The sequence below is a fragment of the Phascolarctos cinereus genome, unplaced genomic scaffold (genome assembly GCF_003287225.1).
Source record: "Phascolarctos cinereus isolate Bilbo 61053 unplaced genomic scaffold, phaCin_HiC Scaffold_4;HRSCAF=312, whole genome shotgun sequence".
In the NCBI taxonomy this organism is placed as follows: Eukaryota; Metazoa; Chordata; class Mammalia; order Diprotodontia; family Phascolarctidae; genus Phascolarctos; species Phascolarctos cinereus.
This window is the reverse complement of record NW_027555847.1, coordinates 84234964-84258740: the sequence shown is the minus strand read 5'-3', so window position 1 is coordinate 84258740 and position 23777 is coordinate 84234964. Positions and strand designations below refer to the sequence as shown.

General features: G+C 48.4%; 2 protein-coding genes and 1 long non-coding RNA gene across 8 annotated transcripts in view; 2 read left to right on the top strand and 1 right to left on the bottom strand.

The window, feature by feature from the left end:
- Positions 1 to 6017, top strand: part of RAD54L2 (RAD54 like 2) — a 75701-nt gene extending 69684 nt beyond the window's left edge. The window contains exons 18-21 of the mRNA XM_020998962.2: positions 2455 to 2651; positions 3142 to 3231; positions 4143 to 4235; positions 4697 to 6017. Of these exons, the coding sequence (XP_020854621.2) occupies positions 2455 to 2651; positions 3142 to 3231; positions 4143 to 4235; positions 4697 to 5685 (1369 nt within the window). The 3' untranslated portion in view covers positions 5686 to 6017. The remainder of the gene's footprint in view (positions 1 to 2454; positions 2652 to 3141; positions 3232 to 4142; positions 4236 to 4696) is intronic.
- Positions 6018 to 10020: 4003 nt separating this feature from the next.
- LOC110216913 (uncharacterized) lies at positions 10021 to 15022 on the bottom strand. The gene is made up of 3 exons (XR_002326907.2): positions 14763 to 15022; positions 14233 to 14409; positions 10021 to 10868 (listed from the first exon to the last, which is right to left on the bottom strand). It is a non-coding gene; the product is annotated as an uncharacterized LOC110216913 (long non-coding RNA).
- A 171-nt stretch (positions 15023 to 15193) lies between these two features.
- Positions 15194 to 23777, top strand: part of TEX264 (testis expressed 264, ER-phagy receptor) — a 41582-nt gene continuing 32998 nt past the window's right edge. Inside the window, exons 1-3 of one of the 6 annotated variants that reach the window (XM_020999055.2) lie at positions 15212 to 15301; positions 17922 to 17992; positions 20942 to 21230. In XM_020999055.2, the coding sequence (XP_020854714.1) occupies positions 20973 to 21230 (258 nt within the window). In that variant the 5' untranslated portion in view covers positions 15212 to 15301; positions 17922 to 17992; positions 20942 to 20972. Of the gene's footprint in view, positions 15302 to 17099; positions 17332 to 17921; positions 17993 to 20941; positions 21231 to 23777 lie in introns of those variants that run through there. The other 5 variants (XM_020999054.2, XM_020999057.2, XM_020999058.1 and 2 more) reach the window with 5 other exon arrangements.

The following is a 23777-nucleotide window of genomic DNA, read 5'->3' as shown; positions in this document are numbered from 1 at the left end:
CACAGGACAGCCTAGCCTATATCTTTAGTCTCTCATCTCTCTCTCATTATTTAAAACAAATAAAATAAAGGAGAGATGGTCAAAACAATGTGATTGCTGAGAATATACATAGATAATAGCTAATATCTTTATAGCACTTATTATGTGCCAGGTACCATACTAAGCACTGTGATCTTCACCATACCCCTGGGAGAGAGAGCTGCTGTTATCCCCATTTGGCAGATGGGAGAACTGAGGCAGACAAAGGTTAAGTGACTTGCCTAGGATGACACAGCTAGTAAGAGTCTGAGATCAAGTTTGAATGAGAGTGTTCCTGACTCCAGGCCCAGTGCTCTATCCATTGGGCCAGAAAGAGAGGCTGGTCATCAAATCAAAGATCCAGAGCTGGAAGGCATCTCAGAGGCCTTTTTGTCCAATCCCCTCGTTTTAACTATAAGAAGATTAAATGACAAGGTCATTTAATACATACACAAGGAGGAAGCATCAGAGGTGGGGTCAGAGCCTCTGGCTTTATGACTGCTGAGCTTTAATCACGGGGACAGAGGATGGTGATTGTGGGCAGTAGTTCTCCTTTAGCGACAGACACTTCTTCTACTGGTGCCAATATTTGTGCCACACCCAGGAGTGACTTTATAAGGCCTGTGTTTGTAAAATGTATAACTTATTTTAATAGAATTTCTATCTTCTCTTTAATGACTTTATCAAGGGAGTATGAACATTCACAGAACTTGAAAGTTGCTCATCTGTCCATCTGTGTTTGGTAACAAAAACCCATCCAGTAATTAGGCTCTGCTGAATCAGTCCAGTGATTTATCCTGTCTAGTGTTTTATCTCTGAGCATGTAACACTCCCAGATAGTTTGTGGAAGCAGTTTTTCATTGTGTTAAATTCAGGGAGTTAGAAGTATTCCCTCAGCCTCATCTTTAATGTAGTTAGATTAGGTGATTTCCAGAGTTCTAGCTGTTAACATTCTATGATTTCCAACTTGTTTTAATAAAACCTGCTATGTACAGCTCAACTATCATACTTAGGTACCTAGAGAGAGCCAGAAGAATGAACTTGTAAAACGTTATTTTTCACATATTCCCCTTCAGTACTAATTAATGCCAGGAAATGTTATATCACATGAATATTTCTAGGTCAGTGGAGGAATTCCTCACATTTCCACTCAGCATTTGGTGTGGTTTGAACAGCCTCTATCATCCATGGTGTGTCTTACACTTTTTCCAAGTGTCCTCTGGGGACATAACTACTTGATCCAGACAAAAACTCTAGTTCCTTAGTCCTTAATGAGAATCCTGTGAAGTTTGAAGGATTTGAAAATCTAGCATTTCCCCTCTCCCCAAAAGTCATTCCTAGAAGCAACATCTAGTTCTTAGTACTTAAACTGATTCTGAAAGTTTCTTTCTCTTTCTCTTTTCCCTTTCTACTCCCTCTTTTCCTGTGTTCTACCCCTCTTTCCTTTTCCCTTTTGGATTGGCCAGGCACTGCAAGTCCCTCCTAATGATTGTGAGCTCTGGGATATGGCTGGTAACTGAATTGGTACCTATGTTGGAAACACAGTGTTCTCAGTTGTTCAATATATGTGATGAAACACCTGCCATTAACCTGGCCTCTTGATCTAGTCATGCTGCAGGAAGGGAGGGGTGACAGGTAGACATGAGGAAGTTAATGTGATGGAGGGGTGGGGACAGATGAAGGAAAAATCTCCCTGCCTGACCACCTGGAACAATTGTGCCCCTCCGACAAAGAGAGGGTGCCTAGGGAATAGTTTTCCTTTACCTCTAAGATGTTACTGAAGACTGAAAACCCATGTGGATGGGCAAGCTGGAAGCTATACTGAGTTTTTTTTTCTTCATCCTTTTCTAATCTCTGGTGTCAAAGGGAGTGTGCCCCTAGCTAGGTACCCAACAATCTGGAGCTCAGTTAGGGAATAGCAAAGCACCTTGTCTTTCTGTAATACTGTTTGTAGTTTTCAAAGTGCTTTCACATGTTAATCCCATTGGATAATCATAATACTGCTGTGAAGAAAGGATCATTTTTTTTGGTTTTTTGTTTTGTTTTTAGGCAATTGGGGTTAAGTGACTTGCCCAGGGTCACACAGCTAGTAAGTGTCAAGTGTTTGGTCTGAAGCCGGATTTGAACTCAGGTTCTCCTGACTTCAGGGCCAGTGCTCTATCCACTGCTCCCCTAGCTGCCCCGAAAGGATTATTTTTTGTTGAGGAACCTGAAGACTCAAATAGGCTAAATGACTTGAATAAAGGCCCCACAGCTAACTAATGCAAGAGCCAGGCATAGACTCATATCTTCTGGTTCTTAATCTGTTTTCACTATTAAAGGCTGTCCCTCCAAGTAAGCTAGAGCATCCCACTTAGAAGGGACTCTCAAAACCTGACCAGCAAGAATAAATAAGACATTTTGTGTTGACCACCTCTGGTCTTCATCTTCTCTCAGGAGACCAACCCTGAAAGGTGATGACAAGCCTGTGGCCAGCGTCCGCCCTGTGCAGTCAACCCCCATCCCTATGATGCCCCGGCATGTCCCACTGGGCAGCTCAGTTTCTGCCTCAGCATCCAACCCAGCAGTTAACTTCCCCATCAACTACTTACAGCGTGCAGGGGTCCTCGTGCAGAAGATTGTTACAACAACAGGTCAGTGACTTGGGCACAATTCCAAGAGTGCCACTTTTGCTCTCAATTCCTATTTTCATTCCACAGACATTTAAGTTCTTACTACGTATTCAGCCCTTTGTTATTACAAAGGATGTTAAGAGGAAGACAGAAAACAGTCTTCATTCTTAAGCTCACACCCTAGTTGGAGACCCACTATGCACATTTATGAAATAAATGAAAAATACAAGCTGGTATATAATCAAATATTCATTTGTATAATATATATTCTTTAAGTGCTGTTAGAATTTAGAAAATTAAAAAATTGTTGTGGTATGGGATTAGTCAAGATAGCCTTCTTGGGAATAAAGGGTTTTGAGGTCGCCTTAGTGGTGAGATTAACTGGGTGTAGATCTATGGCAGTGGTCTTCTTCCCTCAAGAATTTTAACCACAAAATAGCTTTCCCAACCCTTCATCAACATGAATTAGTTTAGATGCTCTTATAACCTCAGATATCGGTTTATCCACCAGATATTGTCATTCCTGGAACAAACAGCTCCACAGATGTGCAGGCAAGAATCAGTGCTGGGGAGAGCATCCATATCATCCGTGGAACAAAGGGTGAGAGCCTAGAGCCCAGCTGCCCCTGATGCTATTGCTGTCCCAAGCCAGGGGAGGTGTGACATGTGCACATTGGCAGGTGTGGGCAATTAGGAAATAAAGTCAGGATAGGCTAAAGGAAATCACTCAATATACCTCTAAGGTGATCTTGAACAGATATGAGAGAGGCTTGAATTATGATTATAGTCTCTGGTTGTGGAGAGTATTTCAGACTAGGCCCATTAAGTAACCTTGGCCAACTCCAAAGAGTTCCTGGACTTCTAGCAAGGATATTCTACTTCCATCCTTGCTGAACCTGATAGGGGACACGCATTTGCCACTGAAGTAGGCTGACGGCACAGTACAAAAGTGGTGCATTGTCCATTTTGTAGTGCTCCTGAGAGTTAGGCTCGAGTGCTGAAAACTAAAGGGGATTGATCCCTTTAGCAGATGGAGCACAGGCCTCTGTGTTTCTCTCTGGCAGGAGGACTGAGAAAGGGGGTGGCAGCTGTCAGAATGGCAAAGCATTAGGAACAGGGTCTGGAGCTGTGATGTGGGGAACAGAGTTTAAGTGACCCCCTCCCTCCTCGCTAAGCCATTCAGTGTCAGGGGCCTGGGCTTCTCTCTCGGGCTGTTCAGTGCTGCAGAGCTTTAGTAGCTGGGTTTTTTCCTATTTCTATGCACCCTTGCCCCAACACCACCTTCCCAGAGTGTTGTATTGACAAGAGTTTGAAGCTTAATTGCATAGCTTGTAGCCAATTAAATGTAATTAGGCCTGAAGCCTTCATAGGATAGGGGAGGAGGGGGAAGGAATAGGAATAAGCATTTATTAAGCACCTACTATGTTCCAGGCACTGTGCTGAGTGCTTTACAAATCTCTCATGTCATGGATACATTATGGCAGTTTTATCTCGTCTTCTTGTCCATTTCAGGGACATATATCCGGACGAGTGATGGGCGGATTTTTGCCATCAGGACAACTGGAAAACCAAAGGCTGATGATGATCGCCGGACAGCTGCCTCAGGTACCTCTGTGACTGACTCTCTTACCTCTAACTACTGGTCTGAGTCACACTTTGACCTCTCTTTTTCTCCTCTTCATCTTCCTCCATAAAGAGAAATAAGCCTGGTCTGAGTCTAACCTAGCCCTCTTTAGATTCTTAGCTTCAATGTTCAGTTATAGAAACTTCTGCCCTAGTTTTAGGGCACAATGCCTTGCCCCTCTCCCCCCCCCCCACTCTATATTGAAGACTTTTTGAAGAATTGAGACCAGGTAGCTGAGTTCATTTAGATTGTTCCCTTGAAAATTGGATCCTCAAATTGGAACCTTTGACTTTAGGTTTATAACCACTCCAAAGTCAGCCAGCCCTTATACTTGAGTTGAGGGTGGGTCTTCGGTAGATAGGCAGTGCCTGAGCACTCCGATAAGTAGTCAGTTTCTCCTTGTCCTTTCTAACTCCCAGGTATATATATGTTTTGCTCCCAGGATCCCAGGGTCCATCTCTAGAGTCCACAAGCAATGGCAGACATAGTGCCTCATCGCCCAAACCCCCCAACACAGAGGAGCTGGCCAGACCTATTTCCCCTGACAGCCCTGAGATCATCAGTGAATTGCAGCAGTATGCAGAGGCTGCAGCTGCTCGAGAGACCCATCACATCTCGCCTAGCACCAACCCTGTCTCCTCTGGTCCCCCAACCCGGTCTACAGACAGTAACGCAGTCCCTGGGACAGCTCGAGGGCCTGAGCCTCGATTAGGGAGCCATTGCCTGGCCCTTTCCCTCCCGGCCACCAGCCAGCCCAGTGATGGGCACCCAGTACTGGACTTACGGGGCAACAAACGCAAGTCGGCCTCACCATCTGCCACAGAGGAGCCAGCCCGCCGGCCGCCCAAAAAGTGCCAGCTGCCAGCCCCCGTGCAGCCGTATGAACACGGGTACCCAGTTTCCAGTGGATTTGCCATGCCACCAGTCTCTTTAAACCACAACCTCACCCATCCCTTCACCCCCCAGGCGGGGAACTCCTTCTACATGGGCACTGGCTCCTCCTATTACCAGCTGCCCAATCTGCTGGCAGACTCCCCTCTGGTATTCCCAGTGACTACTGACCCCCTCCTGCCAGCTGGCCCAGTCAGCTCTTCTTCTGCTGCTACCTCAGCCACTGCCAGTGTCCCTTCCTTCATGCTAAACCCCTCTGTGACGGGGATGCTGCCTAGCTACTCACTTCCCTTCACACAGTCTCTCCTGCCCGAGCCCAGGATGTTTGCACCCTTCCCCTCCACCATTCTGCCCAGCAGCCTTGCCCGGGGCATGTCAGTCTACCCAAGCTATATGTCCCCCCACTCGGGGTACCCAGCTGGCAGTCTTCTACGGTCCCAGGTGCCTCATTTTGACTCCCACGAGGTCTCGGAGGTGGGGTGCAGCTCCAATGAAGATGAGGACAAAGACGATGATGTGATAGAAATCACAGGGAAATAGCTGGGGAATCCTTTCCACCTCACTCTGGCCCCCTCCCCCCACCTCAATGGGCTTCCCATTGGGATTGGAAGGCAAAGATTGGAGCTCTGAAGATAGGGCCCAGAAAGGGAGAACAGTAGGCAAGACAGGGGCTGTCTGTCATTCTTAAATATCACAGGTTCTGTACTGTTTAGCAAGGAAGGAGAAAATCCAGACTGCCACAGTGGAGGGAGTTTTGAGGACTGGGGACCAGAGATAGGAGAGCATCCTGCCTTTCTCCCTGTCTCCTCAATCTGTGCTGTCTGCCTGCCTGCCTGAATGGGAGAGTCCATGTGAAGATTGGTTGTTCTGGCTTAATTCTGGAAGCTTTCATCCAGTTTCTGGCTTTTGGGAGTCCTCTCTCTTAAGAGAGCTGCCTTATTGGGAGATTTAGGTTACTCTGGGGAGGGCAGGGGGGCTGCGTGGAGAGGAAGGGCAAGGGGAAAAGGGAGGATAGGCTGAGATCCCATTTGAAGTGGGGTTAGTTTCGGGGGATGGAACAGGAATTCAGCCAGGGGTGTGTGTGTGTGTGTGACAGAGACAGACAGACAGACAGCATGGTAGGAGAGAAGGAAGGGTTCTGGGATAGGGCTGGGGAGAACTTGAAATTTTCCTTTCTTAATTGAAATAGAAATGTAGTGGCTTCTTTCCAGCTTGAACAGTGAGTAAACAGAAGAGACTCAGCTCAGGGTTGGGAGAGTTGCCTTTTCACAATTCCACCTAGATATGGGGTGACTGAGAAGACCTGGTTGACCCACTGTCTTGACATGCAGATTCTCAGTGCTGCATTTGCTTTAGGATTTGAAGAAAAATACAAAGATTATACATTGCCAGGTTGTTTCTCCTTGCCATGTCTGTGTCTCTGGGCAGCTCTTGCTTTTCCTCTTGAAGGGAAGCTGTGTGTGTATCCTGTGAGGGGGTGGGTGGTGGGGAGGGGAAGATTCACTGCCATGTGTGGAGAGCTTCTCGGTGGTGGGATCAGTGGGAATTCTTAAGAGTTTATAAGACTAAATCCCCAACTACCTGGCCTAGTGGTATGTCTTTGTTCCCTCCTCCATTAGAAATCTCCATGTTAATTTATTTCATGAAGGCAATTATTTATTATCGGGGGTTTTCATTTCTTTTTTCATTTATGTTAGGGGGAGGGAGTTGGGAGGGAAAGGGGTGGGAGATAGGAAGCAAATGGGGATGGGGAATTTTAAGGTCTCCTTGACCCTGGGTTGTCTGTGAGAAATATTATATGGACAGGGAATCAGTCTTGGATGGAAGGTAGAGGATTTGACCAAAGTGTAGACTGTAGTTAGGACCAATGCATTTCTAGGTGGTGATTTCCTAGGATTAGTGCGGAGGCCATGCAACTGGCTGCAAAGTGAGAAGGTAGGAAACAACTGTCCTGGTCTGGGGCCTCCCGTGTACTCCATTCCTGTAATGGGCTTATGGCTTTGGAGCGCTGGCTGCCCTTTCAATTCTTCAGAGCTTGTCCGCTGTTGACAGCAGATTTGGAAGGAGGGGGACATCAGCTTAGTTTCAGGATAAGGAATATTCCCAACTTCTAAAGTACATCCTGTGACGAAGGTGTTGAATTTGGCTGTTTTCCAGTGCAAGGAGTTGTGTTATCACCATTCCTTCCCTCATCTGAATCCTGGGTTTGACTTCCATTTTTAGAAGCAAATTGGTCATTCTGGGCTCCGCCTTTTCCTGATGACAGTGTCTAGGATAAGTATAAACTTTAGGACTGGCATTGGGTTTTTGAGTTACTAGGGTTTTGTAAACTGGCTGAGGTGAGGATGATCCAGACAAAAAGCCTTTGCCTGACAAGCTTTCGCAGGGTGACAGCTGTAGCTGATGACCACGTCTCCTCAGGCTGGGAGGTTGCAGCAAGTTCTTTGAGTGGGCCATTACTGTTTCTTCCCAGCCCTGTGAGGACAGCGTGACCAGATTGACCCTAGGAGTAAGATCTCTTGTGAATTTTCTGTCCAAACACTGTTTCCATTGTTCAGAGGACTAGGTATGCTGAGTTATTCCCAAGAAAGGGGACAAAGAGAAGATGGATGATAGGGGTGTGTGCACATGTACGAGTGCACATGTACGTACTGTTGTCTAAAAATGCCAAAAGTGGAACCTTAGAGCTTGCTTTCTCTCTGTTTTCATAGGCATTCTGTCAGACATACCTAACTCTGCTACTCATAGAAGCCTTAGATCTACAGTTTAGCTATGCAAATTATTTTTGATTAATTTAAGAATAGCAGTTCAAACCAGTGTTTTCTCTTTCAGACACTTCCCATGAGTTGACAGTAAAGGGGCTCCACTGGAGCAGGCTCAGGTTTAAACTGGCACAGAAGAAGGGAACTAATCTGGACCCACTGGGTTCATTCACTACCTGATCTGTGCTGGTGGCTCCAAAGACCCAGTAACAGGAAGGGTCTTGAGTTATATGTTGGGAGGAGGGAGATTGTGTCTTTCCTGTTGCCTCTTTGCATGTCCACTGACACTGATTGTATCATCACTTTGTCACTAGAGTTGGTGGGCAGGCTAGTGAGGTGGAACTGGCCCAGGGACCAGGATCACAGATCCCTCTGCAGGATAGTACAGATAGCACTCTGATGCTGGTGAATGGTGGAAGACCCCTTAGTGTTTGCCACGTCATGGAGGGTTTCACAGGGTTGGCTGTAATGAGGGCATTTATCTGCCTTCTTTCACATGTGGTACCAGGGGTTACTTCTCACAGTCACATACTCCTGCTCCATCTCTGAAGGCCAAAGCTTTGGGAGGCTGGTCTTGCTGAAGAAGGCCTTCTTTGATAATTGCAGTTGTAGATTTTGTGGGAAAGTGTGATGGTTGGGGGATCTGAGTTTCTGAGGGTTTTATAAATGAATTTTAGAAAAACAAAACCCTGTCTTTACTGCTGCCTTTCTGTGTATGTCTGTCATGTATATTTGTGTACACACGTTTGTGTGGTTTATGTACGTGAGGGAAGCAGATGGTGTCATGGAGGCTGTGAAAATCCTATTCTTGCCTGCCTTCACTAAGGGAGGGGCAAATGGGAGTGGCTTTCACTATCCAGATTATGTATGGTAAAGATGGAATGAGGAGGAGGGTAGTGTATCCAAGGTAATTCTTGGGCTGATGACATCTGTGGGTTGGGGTTTTTTTTTTTTAAGCCTTTTAAACCATATACATCTGTTTTATTGTAGATTTGCTGCTTATAGATTTTGCTCTTAGTCATAAGGGCACAGTACAATTATGATACAAGAACAGCTGTAGTGAAACTAACTTTGGATTTGAACTACACTCTTCCATTTTTTTAAATGTCTTTGTGGTCTTAAATTGGTGCAGATGTTACCAACATTTATGGTTCATGTATAAGTTGGAAAAGGAATAAACTGTGTCCCAGAGCAGTTCCATCTAATACAAATATACATCTGAGACTGACTTAACTTGGCTTCTGTGCTCCTTCAACACAGGAGTACTGATTCCAGTAACATCCAAGCCAGAGACGACTCCCCAGCGGACACCACTTTCTAGCTAAAAATTCAAGGTGATTTCTGCACACCCCTAATTCATACCCACATCCATTATCTCCTAAAATCTCCCTCATCCAGGAGCATGGATCAAGGAGACACTAGCCGTTTTAAAAGTCCATTTTTGCTGCCTGGTTGAAAAAGTAAACCAAACTAGCAATTTCTCTTGGTGGGAATCTTTACTAGATCTTACCCTAAAAGTAACATTAGCAGAATAGGGCCTTTCGGTCATTGCCAAGAGCCCATGTTCTCTTGTTTGATCCTGTTTATATCCAATGTAAGATGCACTATTTGAGCATGAGGCATCTTGTGTCTTTTAACTGAATGTCCAATATGTACATGACATTCCTCTCTTCATCTAAGAGAAGAACCCATTCCTCACCTCTCATGGCTATGACCTCCCTATACCCTACCAATTTCTCGTAGTGATTGATAACACTCAGCTTCTCCCTTTGGTGTGCATAGCCTTCCCTTCTCATGCAAAGTCACACCCACCAAGACAACTGACCCCTCTCAGTCACCAGTGTGAAACACCCTGAAAACAGGTGTCTGACCCAAGCGAGTCTCTTCAGAGATCGGAGGGAAAGCTCTCTGACTTGGCTGTGATCTGCCCCTGGTGCAGACCCGAGGCTTTGGCCCTGGACCTAGGTCCAAGGGGGTTCTTTTGGAAGATCGCCCTTCATCTTTCTCCTCCAGCTCTCTCAGCTCTTTCTGCCTCAGGTGGTAGTGCTGGATGTGCCTGCCCCATTTCATTACTCTGTCCTAGACCATAGGGACAACTGAGTCTTAAAACTACTAAATTCTTGGCCAAGCAGATTGGAACTTCCCTACCCACCATGAACCCTCAAACCAAAATGAGGGCACTCAGCTACAAGAGAACACAGTATCCACTGGCCTTGGCCCAGTGCCTTTGTGTACATCTGCCTTTTTTTTTTAAAGAGGTCCTGTAATTTAACGTGTCAGTTTAGGAAGGGGCAGATCTTTAAGGGCCTTTATAGCAAGCAGTTGAAGTGACATGTTTTCTTTCCTGTGTCCTTCTATAAGGATGGTGTTTTGAGGGTAAAAGTATATTGCTAAGGACCTCATACTGTGACATAACCTAGGACTCATTAGTAGCTGCAAGAGCATAGCCTGACCTTGGGAGGTTGTTTCCAATATGTATGTGTTCATTAAACTGCACTTAGGAGGGTAAGAACAGCATGGGGTGGGAGGTGGGGGGTAGGGAGACATTAGAGGAACCGCCCCTCCACCCCCAACTGACTTTTTTTCCTATAACTTGAATTGATGAGCACCATCTACTGAGGGTGGGTGGGGTAGGATTGATCAGTGGACCAGGTTCAAGGGAGGTAGAGAGGAGAGTTGTACTGGACAACCACTAAAGCCACACTGCTGATAGGGATGGGGAGGCACTTGGGACCCAGTACCTGGCTTTGGTTTTCAGTTTTCTTTTCCTTTGGATGCCATCTGAGTCTGGGGTCCGCCTTTGGGGATTGAAAAGAAGAGATTCTGTAGCAGGGCCGGCTGGCCCGCACGAATGATCATGTGCTTCCCTCTTCTCTCTGTAAGGCAGGATGTCTCCTGTCCCAGAGACTGGACAACTGGTCGTTTCTATGACGTATTTATTTTTACTTGTGTTTCATGTCACTTTTTTTAAAAAAGCAAACAGAACAATTGTACGTCAGTATAACTGCCTATCGGTTTTCTTTCTCTCTTTTTGTAAAATAAAACTTAAAATAAAAAAAAAGAGGCAGCTCTCTGGACTCGTTTTTGTCTGGACAGACACCATCCCCATCGTTGGTATCTTAAATGGCTTGGAAGGTGAGACAGCAGGAGAAGGTAGCACTGTGCCTGGCTTCAGAGAGGGCCTCGGCTGCTCTAGAGCTCCCCAAGGAAACATCCCTGGCATCAGGCAGTGGAGTCTGGGGTGGGAAGGTGTAGCAGAGTGAATTTAGAGGTGTGTGAGTACCACCTCCCATGGCTAAGGAGGTGTGGGGGACTTGGAAGGATCCTAGAGGCCGAGGGCACAAGAAGGGCTCCTGGCCTTAGAAAAGACTTCAGTCTGACAGCTTGGGAGCAGGGGCTCCTGGAATATGAAGACTAGACCCCTCCCCCATTTTATAGGTGGGGCAGCCCTTGTCCGAGATCCAGAAGGGCTCCTGACTGCTCACTTAGTGTTTTTGCCTCTCTGCTTGATCCCCCAGCTTGGGGCTGGGCTGGGGAATCTGGGCCTTATGAGTCTCTACATAGGCTTGGTGTAGCAGCAAGTGATGATGCCAAGGTGGAGGTGCATTTGGAAAACTCAGTTTGAAAGGCTCTGGCTGCCCTCTGGTGGTTTTCAAGGGCCAGTGCTTAAAAATGGTATTCCCACTGGGTAAGACTGAACCACTCCATAAGCAGGAAAAAGTGAAGATAGAATCCCTGAGCTTGTGCTGATCAGCACACCCCCAACCTCCCTGCCTACAGAGGTTCCAGTGGGAACTTTGGATTGGGCTCCTCTTAGTACTCATCTGTGAAAGGGGAGACCCACAAGAGTCTACCCATTCTACAGACTAGGCAGAAAGCTTTGGCTTGTCCTAAGTAAGGGCTGCTCTCCCTGATAGCTGGTCTCCATGTTTTCTGGAAGATGTTACTGACCCCGGGGAAGCAGGGGCACTGAGCTCAAAAACTCCTTCCTAAGAGGGTCTAACCAATGACCCAGGGGTCAGATGACACAAAGAAGGGCTTTCCAACCCACAGCTGCTTTCCACCCTCTCAACAGCTCCTAGAGGGAACCCTTATTCCTTCCTTCATGCATTCATTCAGTAGACATTTATTAAGTGCCTACTGTGTTAGGTACGAAGGATACAACAATTTTTTTTAATCCTCCAGTTTCTTAGATTCTACAAGGGAAATAGGGCATGTACACAGATGAGTATGATTCAGAGTAGGGAATGGTGGCAAGGGAGGGATCCACACAAAATGTTCTAGGGAAATATGAGAAGGAAGAGGAATGGAGATAGGAGATGAAGAAGGAAATGACAGCTGAGTTTAGAAGGAAAACAAAGATACTGAAGACAAAAGTGAAGAGGGAAGATATTTGGAAAGTCATCCAAGTGGAAGATGGCATGTAGAGTCTGGGAACCAGTTAGTCCACTTTGGCTGGTACAAAGGGGATGGTCAATAATGTCAAAATTTGGCCAAGGAAGCTGATGTTTGAGAAAAGCAATGAGCAATTAATAAATCTTTTGTGACTTCTGAGAGGCCATTTCCAATAGGAAGCCAGATGACAAGGAATTGAGGCGTTCTGATGAGAAAGTGGAGGCAGCTAGTGTAGACACTGCTTTTTCTAGGTACTGAGCAACAAAAGAAGAAAACTATAGAACTTCAGGGAGAAAATGTTGGCAGCAGGAAAGAAACCAGTAGAAGGGGAGAATGAAGAGAGAATGATGAAAGCTCCAGAAGATGAGAGAGGATCAATAGCTCAAGTATGCCTTGGCCAAAAAAAAAAAAAGAAGAGGGGAGAGGGAGGATCTCATCCTCTTGAAATGAGCCATTGAGGTGAGGAGGAACGTAAAGAAAAGGATTTCTAAGTGCGAAGGAAGGGAAATGACTGAGTCTTGAGAACCTCAGTAAAGTCAGAGGTAATCTGCCGGAATAAGAAAGCCGAGCAGCAGCTGCTGTTGAGGACTGGGATCAGTCAGAGATGAACAAAAAGACACAGCAGTAAGGGTCCAGTTGAACTGGTCATGGACCAAAGTCAGCATGAGTTTTTGACTTCTTCCAACAGCATTCATCCACTCTGCAGTAGAAACGGAGGAAGCATATAGTGGGGGATGACCACAGGAGAGTGCCTTCTTGAAGGGTTTAACTCTTTGAAAGGAGGAAAAGCAAGGACAGAATAGACAGAAACAAGGAGGGAGAGAAGGGCTGGTTTGTAAGAATAGCTAGTGCTTTTAAAGCGTGCAAACCACTTTACCAATATCATCTGATCTGATCCTCACAGTCACCCCCACCTGTGAGCTAGGTGCTACATTATGCCTGTTTTACAGATGACACTAACTGGGGTTAAGGGACCTGCCCAGGGGTTACACAGCTAGTAAATGTATAATGCAGGATACAGAGTCCATTCTTCCTGACCCTAAAAACATGCTCTATTTACTAAACCACCCTGCTGTCTGTAAGCGCTAAACGTGCCTAGGGTGGGGCTTGAACCTATGACCCTGAGAACCTGAGTTAGCCAGATTTAGGGAAAAACAAGGTAAGAGAAGTTTGAAAGGACTGGAACCAATGGCCAGGGAACAGAATTTCAGAGTTCCGTATCTGAGATCTATAAATCAAATACTGGACAAGCTCCCACTCAAGGTCAGAGGTGGCTGTAGATCGTAGTCCTGCCAATTTACCAGTTGGATTTTTTTTCCCCCTGTATGTGAAATCAGGTTAAAATAAAAATGAAGGAAACCATGTGGAAGGAGAATGGGGGCCCATGGTTTGCCTTGCATATAGGGGCAGGCAGAGTCACGAGTCAATCATTTCTAGCACAACTGCCTTTGCCACCAGCTGCTTCCCTGTTCGATATACTCTAAGGAAGGCTCTGCCTCCACTCTGTGAAGTTCTAGGTGAGCCTTGCTGATGGCTAACAGCCTGCAAGTCTCCAAGTCTCCATCCTTCTGTCTTCCAGTCCTGGAAAGAATGCAACTTGGCAGAGAAGGGAAGGGAAAGTTAACCAACCAGCTAGCAACCTTCTGAAGCGAAGTGGTTTCAGCTACAAAAGATGGGAAGGGCATTTCCAAGCCCTTCCTGTTCCCACCAAGAGAGAAAGAAGAGCTGAGGGAAATTACCTAAGAGTTAAACGGTAAGCCCCTCTTTGCAGAGAGGAGGGAAGCAGAACATTGCTTTGGATACAGAGACCTGTACAGAGAAGGCATTTGATACTTAATAAATTGAATTTGGAGCTCTGAAATATCCCTCCCTGCACCATCACCACCACACACACCCTTCTTCTCCCCCCACCCCCACCCCAAGCCCTCACCTTGGTTTCTCAGTCTCTTCTCTGGATACCTGTTGGGTCCCTTCCCATTTCCTTTATTTTCTCCTTTTCTAGAAGGGCTTCCTCTTGCTTTCTTCTCTCATTCTTTCTCTGGTTCCTCCTTTTTTCTCTCACTCCTATTTGCCTGCTTTTTACTAAAACTGGGTATAGGGCAGGATCCTGGAGAGAGAGAGGTGAGGTCCAAGAATAGGGTATCAACTCCTGGCAGAGAACAATTCACCCCTGAATAGGTCATCCCTTTATCCTCAGTCCTTGCCTTTACCCACAGGACAATCAGTCTAGTAGGGCAGTTGGGCACCCATACCAGGCAGAGGGGGTCATCGATGCTTACAGAGATTACTAACCAGAGTGTGAGATCCCTTAGAGCAGGAACCCAGTCATTTGGGTCTCCAGGCACTGCACACAGTGGGTCCGCAGGGAATAAAAGTTGGGCAGAGCCCTATGGGAGTCCAGGAGAGGGAAAAGAGCCTGTCTCGTTAGGGGCACAAGGGAGGGTGGCCTTTGAGCCATACCTGGAAGGCCAAGCAAGTTCATCAAGCATCCCTGGGAGGCAGGGGCAGTGACCGAGGCCCCGGAGCACTGGCAATGGGAGGGGGTAGGGGTCTTCCTCGTCCCCCCCTCCACGTCGCATTCCCTGGTGGCTCAGGGAGGTGCTGCACAGAGGTGGGCACAGGCCTCTCTAGGGCCCCCGGGTCTGTTGCTAGGGCTCCCCTCCTCCCCAGGCCTTAGCCGCCTGGAGGCCATAACCCCGACCTTATTCGCTGGGCGGGGAGGGGCGGGGCCTGGCTTTGGTTGGCGGCTGGGGGGGGGCTGTTGCCATGACGACCTCCCTTGCCTCTCCTTCGGTTCCACCAACAGCCCCTCCTCACGCCCGGCTTCCCGGCTGTCGGCACCGCCCCCCTCGCCGGGCACCCAGCGCGCTCGCGCCGGGCCCGGGCACGCGCCCGCCCGCCCGCCAGCCCCGGGGGCGCGCACGGCTCTCCGGCTGCCTCTGCCCCGGGACCTGCCCGCGCCGACCCCCGAGCGACCGCGGGGCCGGGAGGGAGCCGAGGTGAGGCGGGGGCGAGCGGGGGGGAAGGGGCCGGGCCGGGGGCCGGGGGCGGGGGCGCCGGGCTGGGCCTTCCTCGTGCAGCGCAGCGAGCGGGCGGTCCCGGCTCCTGGCTTCCAGCCCGCCACTCTCTTGGGCCACCCTGAGCAAGCCCCGGAGCCTCAGTTTTCCCCGCTGCAGAATGGGCCGGCCGTATGGACTCGACGGGCCCCACCCCAACAACTCCCCCCAACCCGTTCTGACAGCCCTTAAGGTGAAGGGGGGAGAAGAGCCCCCATCCTACCCCGCCCTCTCTGAACCCTCCCTTCCCCCTCCCCCAGGAGGCCTGGAGATCCCTGGGAAGGGCACAGGCAGCCCCCTTGTCCTTGTCCCACTTCGAGACTTTGGGCACCCAGATGATAACCCTGGTCTTCGGATAACACCCCCCCCCCGTGGTTGTGAACTTGGCCTCCTGGCCAAGATGTGGCCTGGAGAGGTACCCCACGGGGGGGCGGGGCGGAGTGAAGGAGAGGGGCTGGTGACTTTGGGACGAGTCGCTTTGCGTCCCTTGGTCGGCTTCCCCATCTGCAAAAACATCCCTTTCAACCCGTGGGCGTTTCTAAGTTTCTGGGGTCCAGTGGGACCAGCCTTTTGAGTTTGCATAAGGCAAACTCGGGTTAATGGAATTGAATTGATCTGCTTTTGTATCCTAGAGCCCGAGACTGGCTTGGGTCTTCGTTTTCCTTTACACATCTTCCCCACCCCCGAACCAGTCAGTCAGTAAACATTAAGCGCCTACTTTGTGCCGAGCACTTTGCTAAGCGCTGGGGATACCAAAAAAAAAAAAAGGCAAAAGAGGACAGTCCCTGCCCTCAGGGAGCTCACAATCTAATAAACCATACCCTTACCGTCTAATAAGCCACACCCCAACTAAAGTCTGTCTGGATGCTGACCTTTCACCCCTCCCTTCCACATTTGCAAAATGTGATCGCTTTGTAACTCACAGATTGCTTTCAGAATTTCTGGGATCCTGTATTTGACAGCCCTTTCAACTTCCCCCAAAATAAGGATGTTTGGGGGTGACGGTGGGAAGTAGCCTATCCCTGTGAGAACTGTGTCATATTAACTTTTCAGATAGAAATATGCATTTCCATAGCTCCTTCCAAACCTAAGGGGGTATATTGGAACTGATGGAGATACTATCTGGGGAGAGCTGAGGGGAAGAAAGATATCTAAGAAATAAAAGAAGCATTGAGTAAATAGCTATTAAAAGGGGGAGACTGTATGGCCCAGAAAAAAGGGCAAGATGGAGGTTCCTGTCACCCTGCTGAGATTCACACTAGCCATCCTTCTGCTCGTGAACAAATGTTTCATGGAGTCTCCTCCTTTCTGAAGGCACTGTGCTGGGGCTGGGCGTTGGTCAGTGTGGTCTGACCCTCTACCTTCCTGACATGCCTGGCACCTGGATTCTCCTGTCTTTGGAGTTTCTTCTGTTCCTGGTACACTTTTCCTTCCCTTTTTCCCTGCCACTCCTGGTCTCTCACTGGTGACTCAAGAATTGTCTCTCTCCTTGCAAGAAGCTGGAAAATCTTTGCCAGCAATACGGAATCCCAGCCTGGCAGAAGTGAGCTCCTCCTTAATGCATGCAACGTGCTTATCCCCTCCTTGGCCCTTCAAAGCCCGCCCACCTCCTGTTCACCCAAAGCACATGACAGATACACAGAATAACTTCCATCTCAAACCTGGCTCTAAAGTTTTCCACGAGACCTGTGGTCTCTTTAAGAGCTGGGAACGCCCCTCTCTGCCTGCTGTTGTCACAGCACACGTGAATCCTGGGGAACCAGGAAGCGAGAGCCGGCTGGATTTAACACATCTGTTTGGGAGGAGTAACCCGTGGTGGAGGCCTACCCAGGGGGAGGAATGGACGGCTTTCAGCCTGAGTGTTGCCCCAGCATTATCTGAGCTCGCTGCCTGGGTGATTAACTCTGAGCCTCGGATGTGCAGACCTGGCGTTTTGTCGGGTCTGGGCAGAAGCAGGGCCACTTCCCTCTTTGGTAAGAGCAGGGGAAAAGAACAGCAGAGGAAACCCCTTTCTGGGAAGGGGGCATTTGTTTCAGGGTACTGGTGGGGTGATTGAAACTATCCCAGAAAAAGGAGATTTTGGCAACTCAAAAGGACAAGTTTAGGGGACCTCTTAACACCAGACATCATTGGAAAAAAACAAAACAAGAAAACACCCCTAAGCTGGTGTTGAGTTGAAGGGGTTTGAGGATATTTTTGCCTTCTGTTCTTCTGTGGGCTCCAGCATTAAAAACTGGGAGGGGCTTCATCTTACAGATGAGGAAACTCAGGCCCAGAGTTAGTAAGCGATTTATCCAAGGTCACACAGGTAGCAGACATCAGCGGTGGGATTTTAACCCTGCTTTTCCCACTCCAGAATCAGGTCTCTTTGATGGAATTGTACCCCATTTCCCTCCCACCCCTTTGAAGGCCACATATAGTTGGGGGAAGCCATCCTGTAGCAAGAATGGCTTCAAAACACTAACTCAGTGGAAGTGTTTGGGCCTGTTTGCCCCTATACTCAATGGCCCCCAGATTGCAGGGATGTGGCTTAACCCTATGCGTTATGTTGTCCTCATTGCAGTTCTGGAAGTGTGTGTTGACCCCAGCTGGGTGGCAGAGACCATGAACTATTAGTTTTTGCTGATTTTTTCGGTGAGTAACTACAAAGCTATTAAGGATTTTTTTCTTGGTAACCAGTTGTCTCTTTCCTGATGTCCCCAGTGACTGGTACACTCTTATTCTGCGGGAAGTGCAGGGCTGCCTTTGAGGTGGGGGGAGGGGAGCCCGGGAGGCTAGAACAAGATTGGGGTAAAAGGAACCAATGGCTTCAGGGGGCCTGAAGTGGGGAGGAGCCAATCAGTGATGACTGTGGGTTAGCCACCCCCCCACCCCCCATCCCCACCCCCTAGAGACGGAGAGTGGCCTAAGGGAGGTCTTTGGAGGTAAAAGGAAGCTGCTTGGGAGACCTCAGAAACACAGTTCTTTAAAGTTTTGCAAAATGGTTGCCGAGGTTAGGGGGCTTTCTGGAAGCCAGGGCTTGTGGCAGCATCAGAAGTAATGGGCATAGCCAGAGTAGGGGCAGGGGCTGAACTGAGGGGATCGAGAGAGAACAAGAATGGAGAAATGTGATAGTGTGAAGTTAAGATGGTGGTGTTCTAAGACCAAATTAGGTTTATGTGTTGGGTTTGGTTTTCTGTTGTAATCATTTTTCCTGCTGTCCAAGCCTGGTAGAAAGTGCCCTGGATTTGGAGCTAGAAGACTGGGCTTTGAATCCTTTGTGCTACCTTTGGGACTTTGGTTGATCCGATAAACCTCTGGGCCTGACCTTCCTCATTTCCTAAAAATGAAGGGTGTGGATGAGGTCATCTCCAAATTCCCTTTTAGTTCTAAATCCCATAATACCCCTACGTTAGGGCACGTCCCTGATCACAACCCAGTGGGTGTTAGGAGGCAGAGCAAATGTATTTATTTGTGTTTTACGGATGAGTAAATTGAGCCCCAGAATAGTAGTGATTCATGCAGCAACTCTTACTAGAAGAGCTGGGACTAAAACCCAAGTCTTCTTCAATCCAAGGCCTGTGTTTTTTCCGATGTTGCTCTCTTTAATTATCCAGGAAACCTCTAAAATTCTCAAGAAATAAGACTTTGGTAGTCAGGTTTTCCAAATGGCTTCGGTTTTACCTCTTTCAGCACCAAAATTTTTAAAAATTTGGACAATTTTAACTATCTTTCTAAAGCAAATTATTTTCATTTTAAACCAGTGGTGTCAAAGGCATAGAAACAGCGTCACAAAACTGTGCGTGAAGATTCCTGCAGGCTATATGTTGACTTAGAAAACTACACATTAATAATACCTATGTATTTTATTAACATTAAGTAATGGTACGTTGTTATATATGATATATTATCAATATATGTTAATATAATGATATATTATGGTGAGATAATTAATATTATGTATCTATTATATTTTCATTTATTGTGTCAGATGTTTCCCACAATTACATATTAATCTGGTTCAGGAGAAGGGAAGAAGGAAGTGTTATGAGCAGCAAGGGCCTGGCAGGTTTGACCCCTTTGTCTTAAACCAGGAGTGGGGAACCTGCCAGCCTTGAGGTGACATGCAGCCTTCTAGGTCCTTGGGTGTGACCTTTTGACTGAGTCCAAGTTTTACAGAACAAATTCTTTTAGTAAGAGGATCTGTTCTGTGAAGTTTGGATTCAGTCAGAGGGGCAAAGTTGAGGACCTAGAGGGCCACATGTGGCTGAAGGTTCCCTGCCCTCATCTTAAACAATCAGTTTCCCCATCCAGACTTTAAATTCCTTGGGGTAAGGAAGGTGTAGTCATTGTATTCCTGTGGCACTGGACCCTCCTTGCACACGATAGGCACCCAGTAAATGTTTGTTAAACTGTGTGTTTAGTATTTAATCCTAACTTTTATTGATTACTTAAGGTCATTGTAACATCATTTTTTGCTTTGTACTGTGATAATGTATCACACCTTCCAGGCCTCTTTGGGGTGACTGAAGCTAGTTGTCTTGAATTTGCTAGCTTAGTTTACTGGGCTTTTTATGGTCCTTCATCAGCTATTTTTGTTTTTCTGTGTCCTCCACTGGCAAGCTATTACTTCTCTCAGTATGTTTGCTGTAGCCACCTTCTGATTTCCTGCTTTCTAATTTATTGTGGGCTCAAAAACCAGATAATGAAGCTTGTTTGAACCATATGTAAAAGAGGAAATAGGCTATTTAGTAGACCCTTTTTGCTGTCTTCTTGGTTTGTGGCTATTTTTTAGAGTTGAGAGTGCTGGAAAGTTGAGCTTTGGATAAGAAAAGTCTTAGCATCATAATTAGAGCTTCAGAAAGATTTTTCTCTGGGGTTTTGTGTCTCCCAGCATCCTTGTTATTAATAGGTATCTGGGTCTTTGCCTCGCCTCTCCAGGTCCTCTTCTGACTGCAGCAGCCCTGAATGTTACTGACCAAAGGACTTGGGAGGGTGGATTTGAGAGTCACAGACTGTTAGAGCTGATGGGGTCCTTGGAGATCATCCGGTCCCATCCCATTCTTTACAGAGGGGGAAACTGAGATTCAGAGAGATGGAGAATGGGGGAGGGGGAGGCCCATTGTCCCATGGGTAGGAAGTGGCAGAGCTGAGGACCGAATACCAGGTCTTCTTTTTGCTGGACCGCTGTCCTGGCCTGGCTGCGGGAAATCTCTCTGGGTTCCAGCATTGTTCAGGGCAGGAGTTTCCTCTCCCTTAAGCCAATCCTACTACCCTCCTTATGATTCAGGTTGAAGGTGTTGTGATGACAGTCTGGCCTTCAGAGCCAGGTTGCTTTCAGAGCCTCAGTGATTGTGATTAAGAAATAAAGAAGCTTGTGGCTTCTGTCATCCTTTGTGGCTACCTTCTAGGTCATCTGGCCAGCAGTAAACATTCCTGGCCCCTCCCCCTCCTCTTGGCTCATAGCTTCCAGTGGAGGGACCCAAGGACTGTGGCTCCCACAGAGTGAGGGAGGCTACATCTGCCTGGGCTGGAGGCTGGAGCGAAGGGCACCGCCATCCCTCACCTCACTCACCGTCCCTTTGGCTCTTTCTTCTCCTACAGCATCTCTTGGGGAGCGGAGGGCCCAGAAGCCATGTCCGAGCTACTACTCCTGGGCCTGATTGCGGCCCTGGTGCTGACCCTTCTGCTGACCCTGCTGGGTTTTGCCGTGTACTCTGGGCTGCTGGAAGACGTGGTAGTGAGTGCGGGGTCTCCCCCAATCCGGAACATCACACTGGCCTACAAGTTCCACGTGGGCCCTTACAAGGAGTCGGGCCGGTTATTCACGGAGAGCTGCAGCATCTCTCCACGCCTTAGTTCCATTGGGGTCTACTATGACAACCCCTACACGGTAAGTGTCGGGCTGGGGGGTTCCTGCTCCTTGCTGAGCCCAGGGCTTAGTTCTGCTGGCACTGCTTTGAGGGCCAGCTTGAGCGTAGGGGTTTGCTAGGGGGTGAGCTTTCCTTATTCGCTGCTATAGCAAGAGGCCTCCATCATGGGTTTGAGATTCTGCCCACCCCCCAGCTTCACCTAAGCTAGGCCTTTAATCGCCAGGCCCTTCAGCCTCCTTGGGGCCCTGGCCTCCTCTTAAGAGCTGGCTCACACATTTCTTGTGCTCTTCCATCCACAGCCAGCTACCTGCACCCACCCCTTGCCCTCAGCCTAACTCTCCATGGCCCTGTCTCCAGGTGTGTAACGTGGGAATATGTATTGGAATTTGTACTGTTTCTGTGTTTCTTCTCGTACTTTTGCACCTTCTTCCCTTTTCTGGGCATGGGGATGAGCCAGTGTGGGCTGGGGATAGAAGCTTGAAAAGTACGGGCCTGTCCTTCCATTCTGGCTGCCTTATTATGTTCCTTTCCACGGCCCTTCTCATAGCCCTCTCATTTCTCTCCTTGGGTCTCAAGCGGCCCAGTTGAGAGCAAAGTTGGCCAGGTAGTGGGGATGAACCGAGTCACCCTTGATGCCCAAGATGCCTGACTGGCTGAGCAGCATCGCTGCCCTGGGGCCGGCCAGCAGGCCATCCAGCTCTCTGTAGGCGTCTGGCTGGCTTGGAGTCCTGGGGAGTGAGTCAGGGCTCTCCAGTGTGGCCTTCGTGGCATGGGGAGGTACAGCCCACAGCCTGGTGTGCTGGCATCTCAGGGCTTTCAGCCCAGCGGGCAGGGCTCTTCATCTTTTTTGCTCTGCAACCCCATCTCTATCTATTCTTTCCCCACACCCAGAGTTGGCTCTGGGCCTAGGCTTTGGAATGCCCAGCTCAGGTTTCCACCTCTGATGGGTGGGCATGGACTTGGCAGACTTTGGCAGCTCCATCTGTTCTGCTCACTAAGCTTTACCTCTTCTGTACCTGGGCCAGGCTTCCCCTGTGCTCAGGAGATCAGTAGGAAACTCTGTGATGCTAGGGTCCCCACCCTCTCCAACTCAACTTCTGGAGAGAGATAGTTGGGCAGTCCACCTTACCAATGGCCACCATTCATCCAGCACCTGACCCGGGTCAGGCCTCTGGCCCCAGGCGACTTCAGCCCCAAATACAGTCACGTCTGCCAAAGCAGAAGGGGTGGGGAGAAGAGAACCTACCTAACATTAACCCACTTAGTCTGCTGAAGCTTCACATCCAGGCACTGAGGAGGAAAAAGCTGCTTTTGGGGGCTTGGAGTGCAAGCTGGGGGACCCCAGCAAGAACTGAGGCTTCTCTGCTACCTCAGGGTCAGGGTTAGAGACGGCCAGCCATTGATGCATGGGTTCCTGTGGCCCAGACATAAATGATCTCACAAAGTTTTCTAATACAGCATTGCTCCTAGAGTACCTGAGACAGATGCCAAAAGTCAAAGATCCTGGGAAAGGAGCCTGTAGGGTATCTACAGGGTACAGTATGAGACTTTCTTTGTCCATTGGATTGGACAGATCCCTGCCACCAGACCCTACAGGATTCCCTGAGTGGCACAGGGAAAAAATTGTACTCTTCTCAAACTTGGCGGGGAGAGGGCAGGCCAGTTATGGCCTTCTGACAGTGCTTTAGCTTAGGGCAGAGAAGTCAGGCTCTTCTCTTTTCTTTCTTCCTCTACCCCATCCTTACCTCACCTTGACCTGCCTCCTGTCCTCCCCTACCTCCTGTCCCAATCCCCCCAAGAATTTGGACAAACTTGTGTCCTGGGTCTGGTTCTCTGGCCTTGGCTTTTGCCCACTCCCATGTATGGAAAGGTAAAAGAGAACGATTTTAGGCCATCTCTGGACTGGGGTCACTTTTATTCTTCTTTCCCCTTTCTGGGCCTCCCCTACCTAATAATAATAGTAATAATAATAATAATAATAGTAATAGTAATAATAGATTCCCACTGGCTAAGTTTTCTGTGATCCCAGCCCCTCCCGTCTCAGGAGGGCACATTGCAGGAAGCACCTGTGTCCTTATTCTGTATCAGAGCCACGTCATGGCCACTCTGTTGTACCCAGTGACACCTGGTCCCCACCCATTGAGGGAGCTGAGGTGACCTAAGAGCCCTGGACACTTCCCTGAAGCTGCCTGACAGTTCACATCTGCTGCCTTCAGTGAGTGTCCACAGCTTAGAAGGAAGCCAGCACAAGAGCCAACTTCTGGCTTAGTCCAGAGCGCTTTGTGTCCCCTCTCTCGCTTATACCACTCTGATAGGTAGGACTACAGGTGGTAGCATCTCTGTGCTTGTACAGGCACCTGTTCAGTTAACGGCCACATGCGTGACCTGATTGGGTCACAGACACAGTTAAAAGCCCTAAAGACCTTGGGCCGCCCTGGCTCCCAGACCCTCTCTGATTCATCTGGGTCATAGCAGAGACTTCCTAGCCTTCCATCCCAGGATGTGGCCAGACACCTGGCATCCAGGGACCACCTGTGCTGCCTAGAAGGAGACTTGTAGACTAGGGA